We start from the raw sequence: 14,084 nt of genomic DNA, 5'->3' as shown, positions 1-14,084 counted from the left end.
TTGAGAAAGATGAAGAGAATGGGGTTAAGGAGTGAATAGGCGTGAACGCGTGAAAGAAATGCGCACTGCGCGTTACGTTCACAATAGGATTGTTTTGTATAACTTGTGAACGAGTCTCGTACTTAGTGCCGGTAGACTGTTGCAGATGAACGTCTTGGCTTGACGGTAAAGCTGTCCGTCATGGATGTGAACAAATACCCAGTTTTCTTCGAGGTACACAACCTTGACATAGATCAGAAGGATAGGATCGAGAAATATTTTCAAATTCGAAGGCGATCAGGTGGAGGGGACTGTGGACCGGTGGAGAAAGTTCGAGACAACATTTACAAGATCGCGTTCCATAAACAAAAAGGTGAGGGATTGGAATACGATATTTACATTTCATAATTGCACTTGATATTTGGTATATCTTCGAAGTCATAAGCGAAAAGGCTTGTCTTGTATTTATTGAGTTTAACTTTAGTTTTTGGCACGACAAGGCAAGTTTATTTGTATATCACATTAACAACAAGGCAATTCAAAGTGCTTCACATAAAAACATTTCAGTCAAGACACTCACGTGATTGATTTCACCATACACATGACAAATGGTTTAACATTGGCGGAATGGGGAAGCGCTCCCTGCCTTCACTGCAGCATGTATGACACGAGGTAGGGAGCAACAAGTTAAATCCCCCACGGGGATCAAGCTAAGCCTATGGGCTGAGAACACGGCGATGGGTGATATGGCGCGCGCTGCCCGAGTGCTAGGCCTGCACTAGCTCCGCTCATTAAAAGCATCAAAACAATGCAAAAGGTCAATAGTCTATTTAAAGCCTATCAGTCAGAATTTTAAGAAAGAATCTCAACTCTGTTTAAATCAGTACAGCAGTCTGGACAGATTGTTTAAAACATCAAATACGTTTATACAAATTGAAGAATATAAAAGCGCACTTTCACTTTCTCATTTCACACACACGTTGTTTTTACGCAAGCTCACGTCTTCTCCTTCCTCGTCTTCTTCGGTTGTATTACCGGCGCAGACCAGCAGACAGTGCTGCAGAAACGGGATCATGTTGTGGAGATCCAAGGAGGTCCTCTCACCCTCATCATGCTTGGGAGTCACGAGCCAGCGTTGGAGGCTTCTCTCAGCACTGCCCCAAGCAACACCCCCAAACAAAGGGTAAACTATTACAATTTAAATGTTTCTGAAAGTGTGTTCATAATACGACAGACAAGAACTAGACTGCATAAAAAACACAATTGTCCACATACACACACACACACACACACACACATACACACACACACACACACACACACACACACACACACACACACACACATTGACACATATACAAACAAAAACATGAAAATATATGTTATTTCTCATTTATACCCATGCAGGATTTGTTTTAATGGGTCCCTCTTCCTCAGACCACATATTTAAGTTTTAAGATTCCTGTATGTTTAATATATGCACCTTCCTGCCAAAGTAAATTCCTTGTCTGTGTACACTTTCATGGCGATTAAAACCCTTTCTGATTCAATCTGCAGGGCAGCTCCTTCCATGAGGCACTTTCGCCACCTGGTGGTGACAAGCACACAGTGCAGCTGAATACCTACTTGCAGCAGTACCTGAGGGAGATCCCCAGAGCTCAGAGGCACCTCCAGCAGCAGCTGTCCTCCCTGGGCTGCACCCTCCAGCTCCCCCTGGTGGACGGACAACCAGTGGTGGTGGTCAAGTGTTCAGGCCAGGCTGGGGCCGAGGGAAATGAGGGTGGGGATGGGCTGGAGGGGTGGAGGAAGGAGGTGGACAGGCTGTTTGAGGAGGACTACTTACACCACTTTGAGGTGGAACCGTTGAAGATCCAGAAACTACTCCTTGTGAGCATATGCCAGGATGACGAGGCGGGGGTCAAGGTGTACAGTGAGACGGGTCAGGGCTTTGTGGTGGTGGTGGGCGAGACCTCCCAGGTCCGGGCCCGACTTAGTGACCTGGAGGTCACCACGCAGTTAGAAGGTCAGGGGTTCAGGGTCAACCCGGAGAAGACCAGCACCATCTGTCGGCTGGGGGAGGCCAAGCTCCGCCTCCTGGGGCAGGGGCTAGAACAGGAAGTGAGCCGAGCCGCTCCCGGTGTGCGAGTGACTCGGAGGAGTCCGGGTGAGCTCGCTATAGAAGGCTCGCCCGCCGAGGTTCTGAAGGCGAGAGACACGGTCTCCAAGATGGAGTCCCAGGTTGAGGAGAGGGCCCTGGAGCTGCCCTCCCTTCTCATGGCCTTCCTGAGGGAGAGGTACAGCGGCCCGAGGGCGCTGGAGGGCTTCATGGGCTGGGGGCGTCAGGTGGAGGCGCAGCTAGGCAACACGGAGCTCCACCTGCTGTCCCTCTCCTCGGACAAACTCGCGGAGGCCGAGAAGGCCCTCCGCCTTGAGTTCACCGAGGAGAAGATCCACGTGCCCAGCTGCTCCTCGACCCCGCGGGAGCTGAGGTCCACGCTCGAGGCCAAGGTGAGACGATCAGCCGGTAAGGTGTCGGTCTGGTTCGGTTCAGGATCCCAGGTCCATCTCCTGGGCCATGCCGAGCAGGTCCGGGAGCTGAGAGAGGAGATCGGCGAGTTTCTGATCGATCGAGCCATTTCGGTGGAGAGGATCGCGGTGCCCTGTCAGGAGATAGCGGACCACTTCCTGGAGCTGCTGGAGAGGCTGGACCTGCAGGACCCAGAGGTGGAAGTCCTCCCTGACGTGGTCTCCACATCCTCCGACCTTCCCTCCGTGGTCCTCCAAGGACCCTCCAAGCAAGTGGCCCAGCTCCTCAGCCGGCTCCACCCAGCTTTGATATCCCTGGTCAGGGAGAGCATCACCATCGACCAGCCCGGGGCCCTACGCTACTTCCAGGGCCAGGGTAAGGAGTACCTTCAGGTGGTCGGCCGTGCCGAGCGCTGTGTCGTCCTGCTGGAGGGACAAGGAAGCTTCCCCGGCGTCACTCCCAGCGCCGCCTCGTTTCCCAGTCCAACCAGGTCGCGGCTCGAGGACGTCCCGGCCGCGAGATACCCCCTCCCGGGCGGCCTCCTGGTGGAGGTCCGTCAGGGCGACATCACCAAGGAGCGGGCGGACGCGCTCGTCAACGCCGCCAACGAGGACCTGGATCACGGCGGGGGCGTGGCGGCGGCGCTGAGCCGGGCGGGCGGCCCCGAGGTCCAGCGGGCGAGCACCGCCCTGGTGCGGCAGGTGGGGAAGCTGTTCGCGGGGGCGGTGGTGGAGACGGTGGCGGGAGACCTGCCCTGTAAGATGCTGCTGCACGCCGTGGGGCCAGTAGAGGGCCGAGTCGGGGGCAAGGAGAGGGTCTTGCTGGAGAAGACGGCGAGGGCCGCCCTGGATCTGGCGGCGGCCATGGACCTCCAGACCCTGGCCATGCCCTGCATCAGCTCTGGGATCTTCGGGGTGCCCGTCGGGGTATGTGCGGAGGCCATCGTCACGGCGGTGAAAGGGTTCAGCGGGGAACAGCACGGCATGACCAAGGTGACCCTGATAGATGTTAGTGCAGAGGCGGTGAGGGCCATGCAGGAGGCCTGTGATAGGCTACTGGGACAGAGGGAGACAGGGGCGGAGAGGGAGAGAGAGAGGGAGAGAGAGAAGGGCAGAGAGAGGGAGTCTGGGCTGGATACATTGCCCGGCCCAAGCCCCTCTCCCCAGGACAACCAGGGAGATGCAGCTCCACCCCCGGCCAGAGGAGCAGCAGAAGCCTGGGTCACGGTGAAGATCATCCAGGGAAGCATTGAGACACAGCAGGTGAGAGAAACATTACATAAGACTAGCAGGACCGGAACTGCACTTTAATGGCTGCTTGGCTTGAATATCCACCTGTTATGTCTGTTGGATTGTTGTTTTTCCAATGCTTACTTTTCTCACGACTTATTTTTTCTCCCTCTTTTACCTATATCTCTCCACCTCGCCCTCCACCACAACCTTCCTCTCCCTCATCCCCACACTCCTCCTCCACCCCCTTTTTGTGCCCTCTAGATGGATGCCCTGGTGTGTCCCATGCTGGGTAGCGACCCCCTATCCTCCCGGGTGGGGAAGGCCCTGTCTGAGGCCGCGGGGCCGGGCCTGAAGGCTGCCTTCTCCAGGGAGGCTGTGGGGCCCATAGGCCCCGGGGACAAGGTCCTGGTTGAGGGTCTGTCTGGACTCAAATCTGGTCGGGTGTTCTTCATCAGCTGTGCCCCGTGGGACAACAACCCTGAAGGACCAGCTGCACAGGTCAGTGTGTGTAAATGAATAAAAATGTAAATGTATGTGTGTGTGTGTATGTGTGTGTGTGTGTATGTATGTGTGTGTCCCAAACTCTTTAGAAATCCTCCAGGTTGCAAAACGATGTTGCGTGTAACTTCCTCACCCACGTTGGACCTTTCTACCCAAGTTGACCTTCACCCTCTGACCTCCCCCCAAACCCAGGCTCTGAAGCAGGGCATTCGCAGGGTTCTGTCCTCGTGTGAGAACCTAGGCTTCGGTTCCATTGCCTTCCCTGTGCTCGGAACCGGTATGGTTCTGAAGTTCCCCCACATCATAGCAGCCAGGGTGCTGTTGCAGGAGATACAGGGACACCAGCAGACCCGAACCAGCAGAACTCCCTTCTTGATTCGTATTGTTGTCCATCCCAACGACACGGAGGCTTTCAAGGTGAAAGACTATCCAGGAAAAGAGAAAGTTATTCAGTTTGGTTTAGTTTCTTTCAATACATTTTATTAGTAGCTGTGTTTTTTTAAGGTTGGTTTAGTTAGTTATATCTCAGAATCATTTTCCTCACAATTGTTTTGTGGTCCATGTTCGCATACAGGCTTTCACGACTGCCCAGGGTGCATTGCGTCTCAGAGGGGTCACTATAGAAGCTCCACTAAACCAAAGTGAGTTATTAAGGTTCAAAAACACCATACAGATTAATAAAACCTTCGGGATCTTTCATAATGTCTCTTCTATGTCTCTCTCTCCCTCTCTCCCAGCCCCTCCCACTCCTACTTCAGCCACCCCTGCCTTGACCTCACTCAGTGATGTCACGGTCATGGTGGAAGGAGTCAAGTTCCAGCTGATCTCTGGCGACATCACAACCGAGTACACTGACGTCATCGTCAACACAACAGACTTCTCTCTGCAAAACCAAACAGGTGCGGTAACCACGGAGATGAACACCGTTGACTTCGATCATACATCCGTTTTTTGTCTCCTGGATGTACTTACAGCTGTTATCCTCTAGGTGTCTCCAAAGCCATCCTAACAGCTGCTGGACCTTCCGTCCAGGCCGAGTTGGCACAAGGTAAACAAACACACTTCGTTATTTACCTTCAATTTAAAGAACAACCAATCGTGCTTCATTGATAATATATTCACAATCTCGTTTCTTATGGGACAAAAGGTATACAAAAAAACCATACTATTTCGCCTTGGCCTATCTGTGAACGTTGTCTGCGGTGAGGCACCTTGCTCTTCTTGATTCCTCCTCTTCCTCTCCCCCTCCCCAGCTGGGAAGCCTGCAGACCACATCTGCTCCACAAGGCCCGGTCTCCTGCCCTGCAAGGAGATCGTCCACGCCAGCTTCTGGTGTGAGGCTCCGAAGATCAGTAAGACCTGTGGGAAGATCCTGAAGCTTTGCGAGAGGAAGGGCTACCGGTCTGTGTCCTTCCCAGCAGTCAACACGGGTTCGTACCGTGACCGTCCAATCACGTTTCACTCTAGATGCAAGATAGCCATCTCCGCAGCCACAGTGAATTTTCTGTTGCGGGACTAAGCCTGAACAGTTGGATTAACTTCGGAATCGATTAATTGAATTTCAATTCTATTCGATTAATTAAACTCGATTTAATTGAATTTAATCAATTAAACTGAACTGAATCAACATCACCACGACAACCCTTCTCACTTTGTTTCATAGTATTAGACACACTACAAAGAGTAGTCATGGATTTCCCGTCTCTCACTTGTGCGTTCTGGCTTCCAGGTGCTGGTGGGATCGACTCTGTCACCGTGTGCAGAGCCATGATGGGTGGCCTGGTCTGCGCAGTCAGGAAGCTGACCCCTAAGACCCTCTGCCTGGTCCGAGTGGTCATCCTGCAGGACAACATCTTCCAGGCTTTCAGGTCACTCCATCACCTGCTCTCTAGTTGATGGGTCGCAGTCCTTTCGCTCTGGCCATTCCCTAGGTTTTCTTTTCCCTCCTATCTGGGGGTATTTCAGAAAGCAGGTCATGTGACATACCCGGGTAAGTTAACTCCCCAGCTGACACCCAGCGTTGTAGCAACATTGCCAGTAGGTTGCTGTAACATTGTGAATCAGCTGGTGGGTTAACTTACCCTATTATAGAGGCGTCAGGTGGCTGAGTGGTGAGGGAAGCGGGCTAGTAATCTGAAGGTTGCCAGTTCGATTCCCGGCCGTGCCAAATAACGTTGTGTCCTTGGGCAAGGCACTTCACCCTACTTGCCTCGGGGGGAATGTCCCTGTACTTACTGTAAGTCGCTCTGGATAAGAGCGTCTGCTAAATGACTAAATGTAAATGTTATGTTGCATAACCTGCTTTCTGGAATACTCCCCTGGAATACAAAGTTTCATTTGTGTTTTTGTTGTTGTTGTTTTCAGATCTGAGCTTGCGTCTCGTCCTCTGGAAACTGTTGTTCTACCCCTCACCCTTAAAGGTGCGCTGTGTGGAATCTTGGTAAACATACTTTAGTAGATGGAATCCCTGTCTGTTGCACCCTGACTCGTAATATAAATGTCTATCTCCCTCTCTCTCTCTCTCTCTCTGTGTCTCTCTCTCTCTCTCTCTCTGTGTCTCTCTCTCTCTCTCTCTCTCTGTCTCTCTCTCTCTGTGTCTCTCTCTCTCTCTCTCTCTCTGTCTCTCTCTCTCTGTGTCTCTCTCTCTCTCTCTCTCTCTGTCTCTCTCTCTCTGTGTCTCTCTCTCTCTCTCTCTCTGTCTCTCTCTCTCTGTGTCTCTCTCTCCCTCTCTCTCTCTCTCTCTCTGTGTCTCTCTCTCTCTCTCTCTCTCTGTCTCTCTCTCTCTGTGTCTCTCTCTCTCTCTCTCTCTCTGTCTCTCTCTCTCTGTGTCTCTCTCCCTCTCTCTCTCTCTCTCTCTGTGTCTCTCTCTCTCTCTCTCTCTCTCTCTGTCTCTCTCTCTCTGTGTCTCTCTCCCTCTCTCTCTCTCTCTCTCTCTCTGTGTCTCTCTCTCTCTCTCTCTCTCTCTGTCTCTCTCTCTCTGTGTCTCTCTCCCTCTCTCTCTCTCTCTCTCTGTGTCTCTCTCTCTCTCTCTCTCTCTGTCTCTCTCTCTCTGTGTCTCTCTCTCTCTCTCTCTCTCTCTCTCTGTGTCTCTCTCTCTCTCTCTCTCTCTCTGTCTCTCTCTCTCTGTGTCTCTCTCTCTCTCTCTCTCTCTCTCTCTCTGTGTCTCTCTCTCTCTCTCTGTCTCTCTCTCTCTCTCTCTCTCTCTCTCTCCCTCTCTCTCTCTCTCTCTCTCTCTCTCTCTCTCTCTCTCTCTCTCTCTCTCTCTCCCTCTCTCTCCCTCTCTCTCTCTCTCTGTGTCTCTTTTTCTACCTCTCTCTCTCTCTACGCAGAGAAAGCCCACCTGGTGCTCAAAAAGACCATGAAGCTGGGCTCGTTGTCTTCCCCTCCATCCTCCTCCAGCTCCCCCTCAGCCCCCTCGGGCCTGTCCGTGTCCCCCTGGAAGCCCCCCCCAGCGGTGCTGGTGGTCCTGGGGCCAGAGTCTCAGGCTGTGACCCGGGCCAGGAGAGAGCTGGAGGCCATTCTGATGAAGCAGCTCGAACGGAAGGAGGTGGAGGGGAAGGACCTGCGGATCCTGGAAGAGCCGGAGCTCCGGGCCTTCCAGGAGTCAGTCCGGGCCCAGGCGGTGAGCCTGGAGCTGGGGCAGGGCAGGCCGGCGGCGGCCAGGCCTGGAGTTGGCGACAACATCAATTACGTCCTCCGGGGCCTGGGCGAGGACGTGCTGAGCGTGTATAACCTCCTCCAACGGGGCCTCAGTGGTGCCCTTCGCAGGGACCTCGATGAGCGAAACGAGGCCCTTGTGGCTTTTATGGTCCAGTGGTCTCTGCAGGGACCCGGGGACGTCTGGAATGAGCTGGGGCTGAACGGCAACTACATGCTGGAGCAGGCCCACCTCGAGGGCCTGGTGGAAGTGGAGGTGTTTGGTCTCAATAGGGAAGTGTTGTCTGTGAACCTGAGGACCAACCTGGCAACCGACTGCCGCACTGGACGCGTGTACAAAATGAAAAGGGAGGAGAGCAAAAGTACGGAGGGTTTTATTTTGGTCGCTAGTGTTGAGGCCTTTTTCAGTTTATGAGCTTTTTGGTGTGGTAAATGTAATTGATCACTTTTGCCCGATATCCAAGATCTTCATGAACTTTTTTATCGTGACAAACATCAATTTGTTGTAGCGTCCACATCATAAACATGGCTACATTCAGTCCATTTGAAATATGAAGATGCATATATGTTACATGACTCATGATCTCTGTCCTCTCCTCCTGTGTGTGTGTGCGTGTGCGTGTGTGTGTGTGTGTGTGTGTGTGTGTTTGCAGCGCTGCCACAGCACTGGGATCCCATGGCTGAAAAGGAGGTACTAAAGAAGGTTGAGCTGTCTTCAGGATCACTGGAGTACAAGACTGTGGCTCAGGGCTTTCTGACAACCGCCGGAAACTTTACCATCCGCAAGGTGTGTTTGAGATTACACGCATTATTTAATTTGAATTAATTTGCAATGTTATTTAATATTAATTTCATTTAACTTTACCTTGACCATTATTGTACACCATCCAGTGTACCCCTCTTCCATTAGATCAAGGGTGCATAGTTTCGGGCGGGGTTGTTTGGCCAAGAAAAAACCCTACACAAAAACGACCTCAAACATTGTTTGTTGTTTCACTTCCTGTCTGTCCTTCAACTAACCGCTGTGCTCCTTCCCAGATTGAGCGTTTGCAGAACTTCTTCCTGTGGCAGGCCTATTCTGTGTGTGAGAAGCGAATCAAAGCCAAGAACGGGGAGAGTGCTGTGGGTGAGAAGATGCTGTACCACGGCACCAAGAAGGACAGTTGTGCCTCAATAGAGATGTCGGGATTCAACAGGAGCTATGCTCACAGTAAGAAACAGCTGTTCTGTGTCATGTTTAGTTGAACTGCCTAGTGGTGTCCTATATAGAACTGATCTCACAATATCCGCCTTTCTCTCTCGCGCTCTCTCTCTCGCTCTCTCTCTCGCTCTCTCTCGCTCTCTCTCGCTCTCTGTCTATCTCCCGACAGTCACTGCATTCGGAGTGGGCACGTACTTTGCGGTGAAGGCTAGCTACTCAGCCAATGACAGATACTCTCCGCCGCATGACGGCGTAAAGCGCATGTACGTGGCTCGCGTCCTGACCGGCCGCTACACGCTAGGAAACGGCACCATGAAGGTCACCCCGCCTCGCGGCTCCGACCCCACTGACTGCTACGACAGCCTGGTGGACAACCAGCAGATCCCCAGCATGTTTGTCATCTTCCACGACGACCAGGCCTACCCAGAGTACCTCATCACCTTCTCCTGAAAACCTGCCACTCTTTCCTCTGGGCTGGTCTGGTTTGATCTGGTCTGGTCTGGTTTGATCTGGTCTGGTCTGGTTTGATCTGGTCTGGTCTGGTTTGATCTGGTCTGGTGAGACTTCCCTTCCATCCCATTCTTTGATTCCACATCAGTGCTGCTGGGTGCTTGTGGTTCAGTCTGAGGGAAGCATCGTCACTAACATTAAATATGTATTGATGCAAATGACCAAATTTCCTTCCTCACCTATATTTTTCATGGTCTTTTATTTCGGATTATTCTACTTTCATTCTTTCCACGTTGTTTTGAGCCAAGTGTAGAATCTGTATCACCTGGAGGGTCTGTCTGGTCACACAATAAAGCATCAGAAAAAAAGCTATGCCGTATTGTAAAAGTAATCGACTGGACAGTGAAGAGCTCTGTCCTTAAACCACTGATCAGTTAACAACAAATAAAGATAATGATTACTTTATTACCTTTATACTGTTTGAAATGTTCTGAATATAATAAACTATGTTTGATCTATACCTTGCTATATTAAGCTCATGAGCCAGGAGAGAAATTAAATCTATTAATTATGTTTCTTGTATTATTGATAAACTGTCATTATGCTGTTTTCTTCTGCCTGCATAGCCATAAGTTAGGTCTTTGTACGGTGTGAGTAGGAAAGGCCTGTGTGACTAATGTAAGTCAGAGGTCACAATATTGCCAAAGTGTTGTCTATTTTGAATGAGAAAAATGGAAGGAGCGACAAGGCTTAGGAGCCTTATCTAAAGACCTAAACAAAAGCTATCTAGCATACAGTGTCCTTTTTCTGTGCCTGCGAATGCTATGCTAATCATCCTGTATCCTCCCATATTGTGAAACCATATACTCCCTTGATTTCCTGTATTCATTGTCCAGTCTTCTGTGATACTCAACTTGAGTGTATCAGACACCTGCACCTTACATATGTAATAAACACGTTGATTTTGTCCTGAACTTGTATTATTCCTTTCATTGACTTGGTACTTTCAGAGCAATTGGGTATTATTTAATACGTCTTCAACTGTTTCTGACAGCACTTGATAAGGTGAGAAGAGCAAAAACAATGATTGAAAATTAGCAGACAAATATTTCACCACGTCCTTCAATGTTGCCAAAATGACAGGCATCTCATACTCTGGCATTATCTAATCAAATATTTATCTATACATGGGAAAGAGTAGAAAACCACTGAATGAGGAGAAGTGGTTGACATCATCGTCAACGTGAAGTCCTTTCCAAAGTATTACATGAACCTGCTCTCCCACTTCTAACATGAGGGTGGCGCTGTTGGACGAGGACCTTTCATTTCCTTCTTTGTTGTCGTACCAAAACACAAACTGCCTCCAGCGATATCTCAGTCAAAAGCAGTAAAGGTGAAATAGTAGATTCCTCTGACTAGGGCAGTAAACATACCTACAGAGATTTGTTTATCATATTGGCCACCTTATTACAGTAACAAAGAGTTAAAATAGCCATCATTTTAACAACTGTATAATGTGTTTAAGGTGTATAATGTGTATAATACAGCAGTCTGGTCAGATTGCTTAAAAAATATAATAAATTTATAAAAAATGAAAAATACTAGCAAACTTTCACTTAAGCATTTATGGCTCACACAAAAAACTAAACTGATACTGACAACCAGTTCAACCAGTTACTAAGATAAATACAACCTGTGTCTCGTTTAACCCTGAACATAACATTAAGGAACATAATTATGTGCACATTTGCAGATGCAACATGACATTCACACAAAGGCCTTGATAGACTGCACGATAAAGCTCTCCCGACTAGTGTGTCGATAGCTCATTGATAGAGCAGCATTTTTTAGATGCATCTCCACCCTGTTTCCACTCACTCTAACCGTATGTGTCCATGTAACATACATGACTATGCCACCTGCACATATAGGTGTGTGAGGGCTCCTCAATGGATCCACTCATATACAAGTTGGGTTCCCTGCCCAACTTGGGCAGGGAACCCCTGCAAAGGCTGGTGCAACCAAACAGTACTTTATTTGATACGACATGTATAAAATCAATACAGGGCCTATACTATTCTATGATAAGTCCTACAAGTAAGGAGACAGTACAGGGTCCTGAGGCTGAGGCCTAAAGACACAGCAAGGACAACAACTAAAAATAGGAGGACTTGTTGGTTTTCACAAAAGTTGGTTGTCCACTTAAATGTCTCTCCCTTGGTGGAGGTCAAATAGGGTGATTGTGGACACTTCTAGAAGAGAAACGGGTATTTCCATGTTTGTGTCTATGTGTGTGTGTTGATGTGTAGCCTACGATTGTGGTTTTTATGCAGTCAACTTTTTGTCTGCCGTTATGAACAAACTTCATAAAAACATTGACTCGTTTCCTGATTGTTTTACATTTACATTTAGTCATTTAGCAGATGCTCTTATCCAGAGCGACTTACAGTAAGTACAGGGACATTCCCCCAAGGCAAGTAGGGTGAAGTGCCTTGCCTAAGGACACAACGTCATTTGGCACGCCTGAGAATCGAACTGGCAACCTTCAGATTACTAGCCCGATTCCCTAACCGCTCAGCCGTCTGACCCCCCTGATACAATGTCAAATCGATATCGGTGTTGAACAGGACTAGAATTTTCTTATTAATAAAATTACCTCTGATGAGTATGTGAACCAGCTCTCCCTTTAGACCAGTTTGAGTTCAATATGATCTAATTGAGACATTTACTGTAATCATGTGGGAGAACATATTTGCTGCTTACTTTAATGACTACATGTAACACAATTTATTTCTGGACATTTTACAGTATACAAATCACAAACAGATTTCAAGTCAATTTCATTTACAGAGAGTTATTTACATAAAAATATTTATATTGTATTCACAACACAAGTCTCATAAGACAAGTCCCACAGAGTGCTTCTTCTCCATCTTGTGGTTTGGGGGGAAACGAAGTTGGGAGTGATACAGTACAAATAACGACTTTACATGGGATAGATCAGATGCCCACCGAAGGTATTGTAGTTGTTTCCATCATCGTAGAGCATGCAGTTAGCCCAGAGACGCATGAAGACCTGGTCTCCCGCCTCCAGCAGCAAGGTGGCGCTGTTGAACGCCATGTCATCAACGCTTCCTGACTTCTGATCGTGGACAGAGACTATTCTGTGGCCATTACGAGTCAGACTCATGCCTGTTAAAGCTCCAGTGCCGTGATGGAAAGCTGAGAAACTAAAGACGTACACACCTCTGACTGGAGTCACAAAGATGCCTGGGAGAATAAAGAGAAACAAAAAGAAAAGGGCAAAATTGTCACTTTTATCTTGGTGTCGAACCAGACTTTCTTATTAAAAAAGCTAGTCATGGGATTGGCGTGGGAGTAGCTGTGGTTACAAAGTAGACTGCATCCATGGTTACTGTGGAGGAAATTGGGATTTCCTGCGTATTTACGTTATTCACTACTAATCCATAGAACTTTCACTCATCAATAGAATGTCATTGCATATGAGTACATTTACATTTATTCATTTAGCAGACGCTTTTATCCAAAGCGATTTCCAAGAGAGAGCTTTACAAAAGTGCATAGGTCAATGATCATAGCAACGAGATACCCCCAAGTAAGTCAAGAGTAAGTCTCCTGACCCAGAACATCTTTTCAACCTGACACATAGACACAATCTATTCTCATCAACAGAAATCCCAATTTCCTCCACGTTATGTTGCACACTTTCTCTGGACCTACCTGTGTTTGGGTTGTAGGCATTGCCAATGTTGATGAACGTTGTCTCATACACCAGTGTTGTTTCTGTGTTGTATGGTCCCAGATGTCTTCGTGGACTTCCGAGTGAGGCTGAAAATGCCACCTTTGGCTCACCTTTGTGAAAAACAAATGTTTCTAGTTCTTTGGCATGTTTTAAATAGGTAAGCGAGAGAGTCAAAAAATGATATTGCTGTGTATTCAACTGTAGGCCTATCTGAGACATGTAGGCATATGTACTAGTGCAACATGGAAATATAAGCAGGAAGCCTAAGATGTTGGTTAAGTAAAGTAAGTCACGTTTAAGTAACGTCACAAACGTCTCCACCTCATGTTCCTCCACCTCACCAGCCTGGTCTGGGTGAGTCTGCTCTGCTGTGATGTCATTCTCACTGACCTCTCCTCCTCCGTCCTCAGACAGTGAGGTAGACACACACAGAAGCAGGAGCAGCAGAAGGTGACTCAGGTTACTGACTCTCTTCATTCTGCAGTTGGATGCTGTACCTGACAGTTTCACAGTCCTCTGCTAACTCTGTTCTAACTCAGACTGCAGACCCATTTTATACTCGTTGTAGTACCTGTTATCTTGCCTAAATTAGAGGGTGTACTTATAATACATAGCAAGGGTCATAACTGATACTGAGTAAGGTGCCCTGTGTTTTATTATTGATATTGGCAATTAAACTAAGACACTATCAGACAGTTTCCCAGACATGGATTAAGACTACACCTAAATTAAGAACACAATCTCGTTGTTATGATCAGTGACCTATGCACTTTG

General features: G+C 48.6%; 3 protein-coding genes across 4 annotated transcripts in view; 1 reads left to right on the top strand and 2 right to left on the bottom strand.

Annotated features, from left to right (window-relative positions):
- LOC134009572 (mucin-2-like) overlaps positions 1 to 14,084 on the bottom strand; it is a 202,174-nt gene that overhangs the window by 69,521 nt on the left and 118,569 nt on the right. The gene's annotated exons all lie outside the window — the stretch shown is intronic.
- On the top strand, positions 103 to 10,048 carry LOC134009559 (protein mono-ADP-ribosyltransferase PARP14-like). 2 transcript variants are annotated; one of them, XR_009928246.1, is made up of 16 exons: positions 103 to 352; positions 1,023 to 1,162; positions 1,537 to 3,768; positions 4,000 to 4,236; positions 4,432 to 4,656; positions 4,814 to 4,880; positions 4,977 to 5,138; positions 5,228 to 5,287; positions 5,493 to 5,669; positions 5,969 to 6,107; positions 6,604 to 6,659; positions 7,569 to 8,258; positions 8,550 to 8,683; positions 8,935 to 9,106; positions 9,267 to 9,609; positions 9,660 to 10,048. XR_009928246.1 is itself a non-coding variant. In XM_062449091.1 (15 exons), the coding sequence occupies exons 1-15, from the start codon at positions 181 to 183 to the stop codon at positions 9,545 to 9,547; spliced, it is 4,944 nt and encodes a 1,647-aa protein (XP_062305075.1). In that variant the 5' UTR covers positions 103 to 180; the 3' UTR covers positions 9,548 to 10,048. The 2 variants fall into 2 exon arrangements, 1 of the variants encoding a protein (XP_062305075.1); XM_062449091.1 differs by having other exon boundaries at positions 9,267 to 10,048.
- On the bottom strand, positions 12,311 to 13,529 carry LOC134010087 (complement C1q-like protein 2). Its single transcript, XM_062449955.1, has 2 exons — positions 13,289 to 13,529; positions 12,311 to 12,817 (listed from the first exon to the last, which is right to left on the bottom strand). Exons 1-2 carry the CDS (start codon positions 13,527 to 13,529, stop codon positions 12,534 to 12,536), a joined length of 525 nt encoding a protein of 174 aa, XP_062305939.1. The 3' UTR covers positions 12,311 to 12,533.

This window comes from Osmerus eperlanus, chromosome 23, assembly GCF_963692335.1.
Source record: "Osmerus eperlanus chromosome 23, fOsmEpe2.1, whole genome shotgun sequence".
Taxonomy (NCBI): Eukaryota; Metazoa; Chordata; class Actinopteri; order Osmeriformes; family Osmeridae; genus Osmerus; species Osmerus eperlanus.
The sequence above is the reverse complement of the archived record's forward strand: the minus strand, read 5'-3'. Positions and strand labels throughout refer to the sequence as shown.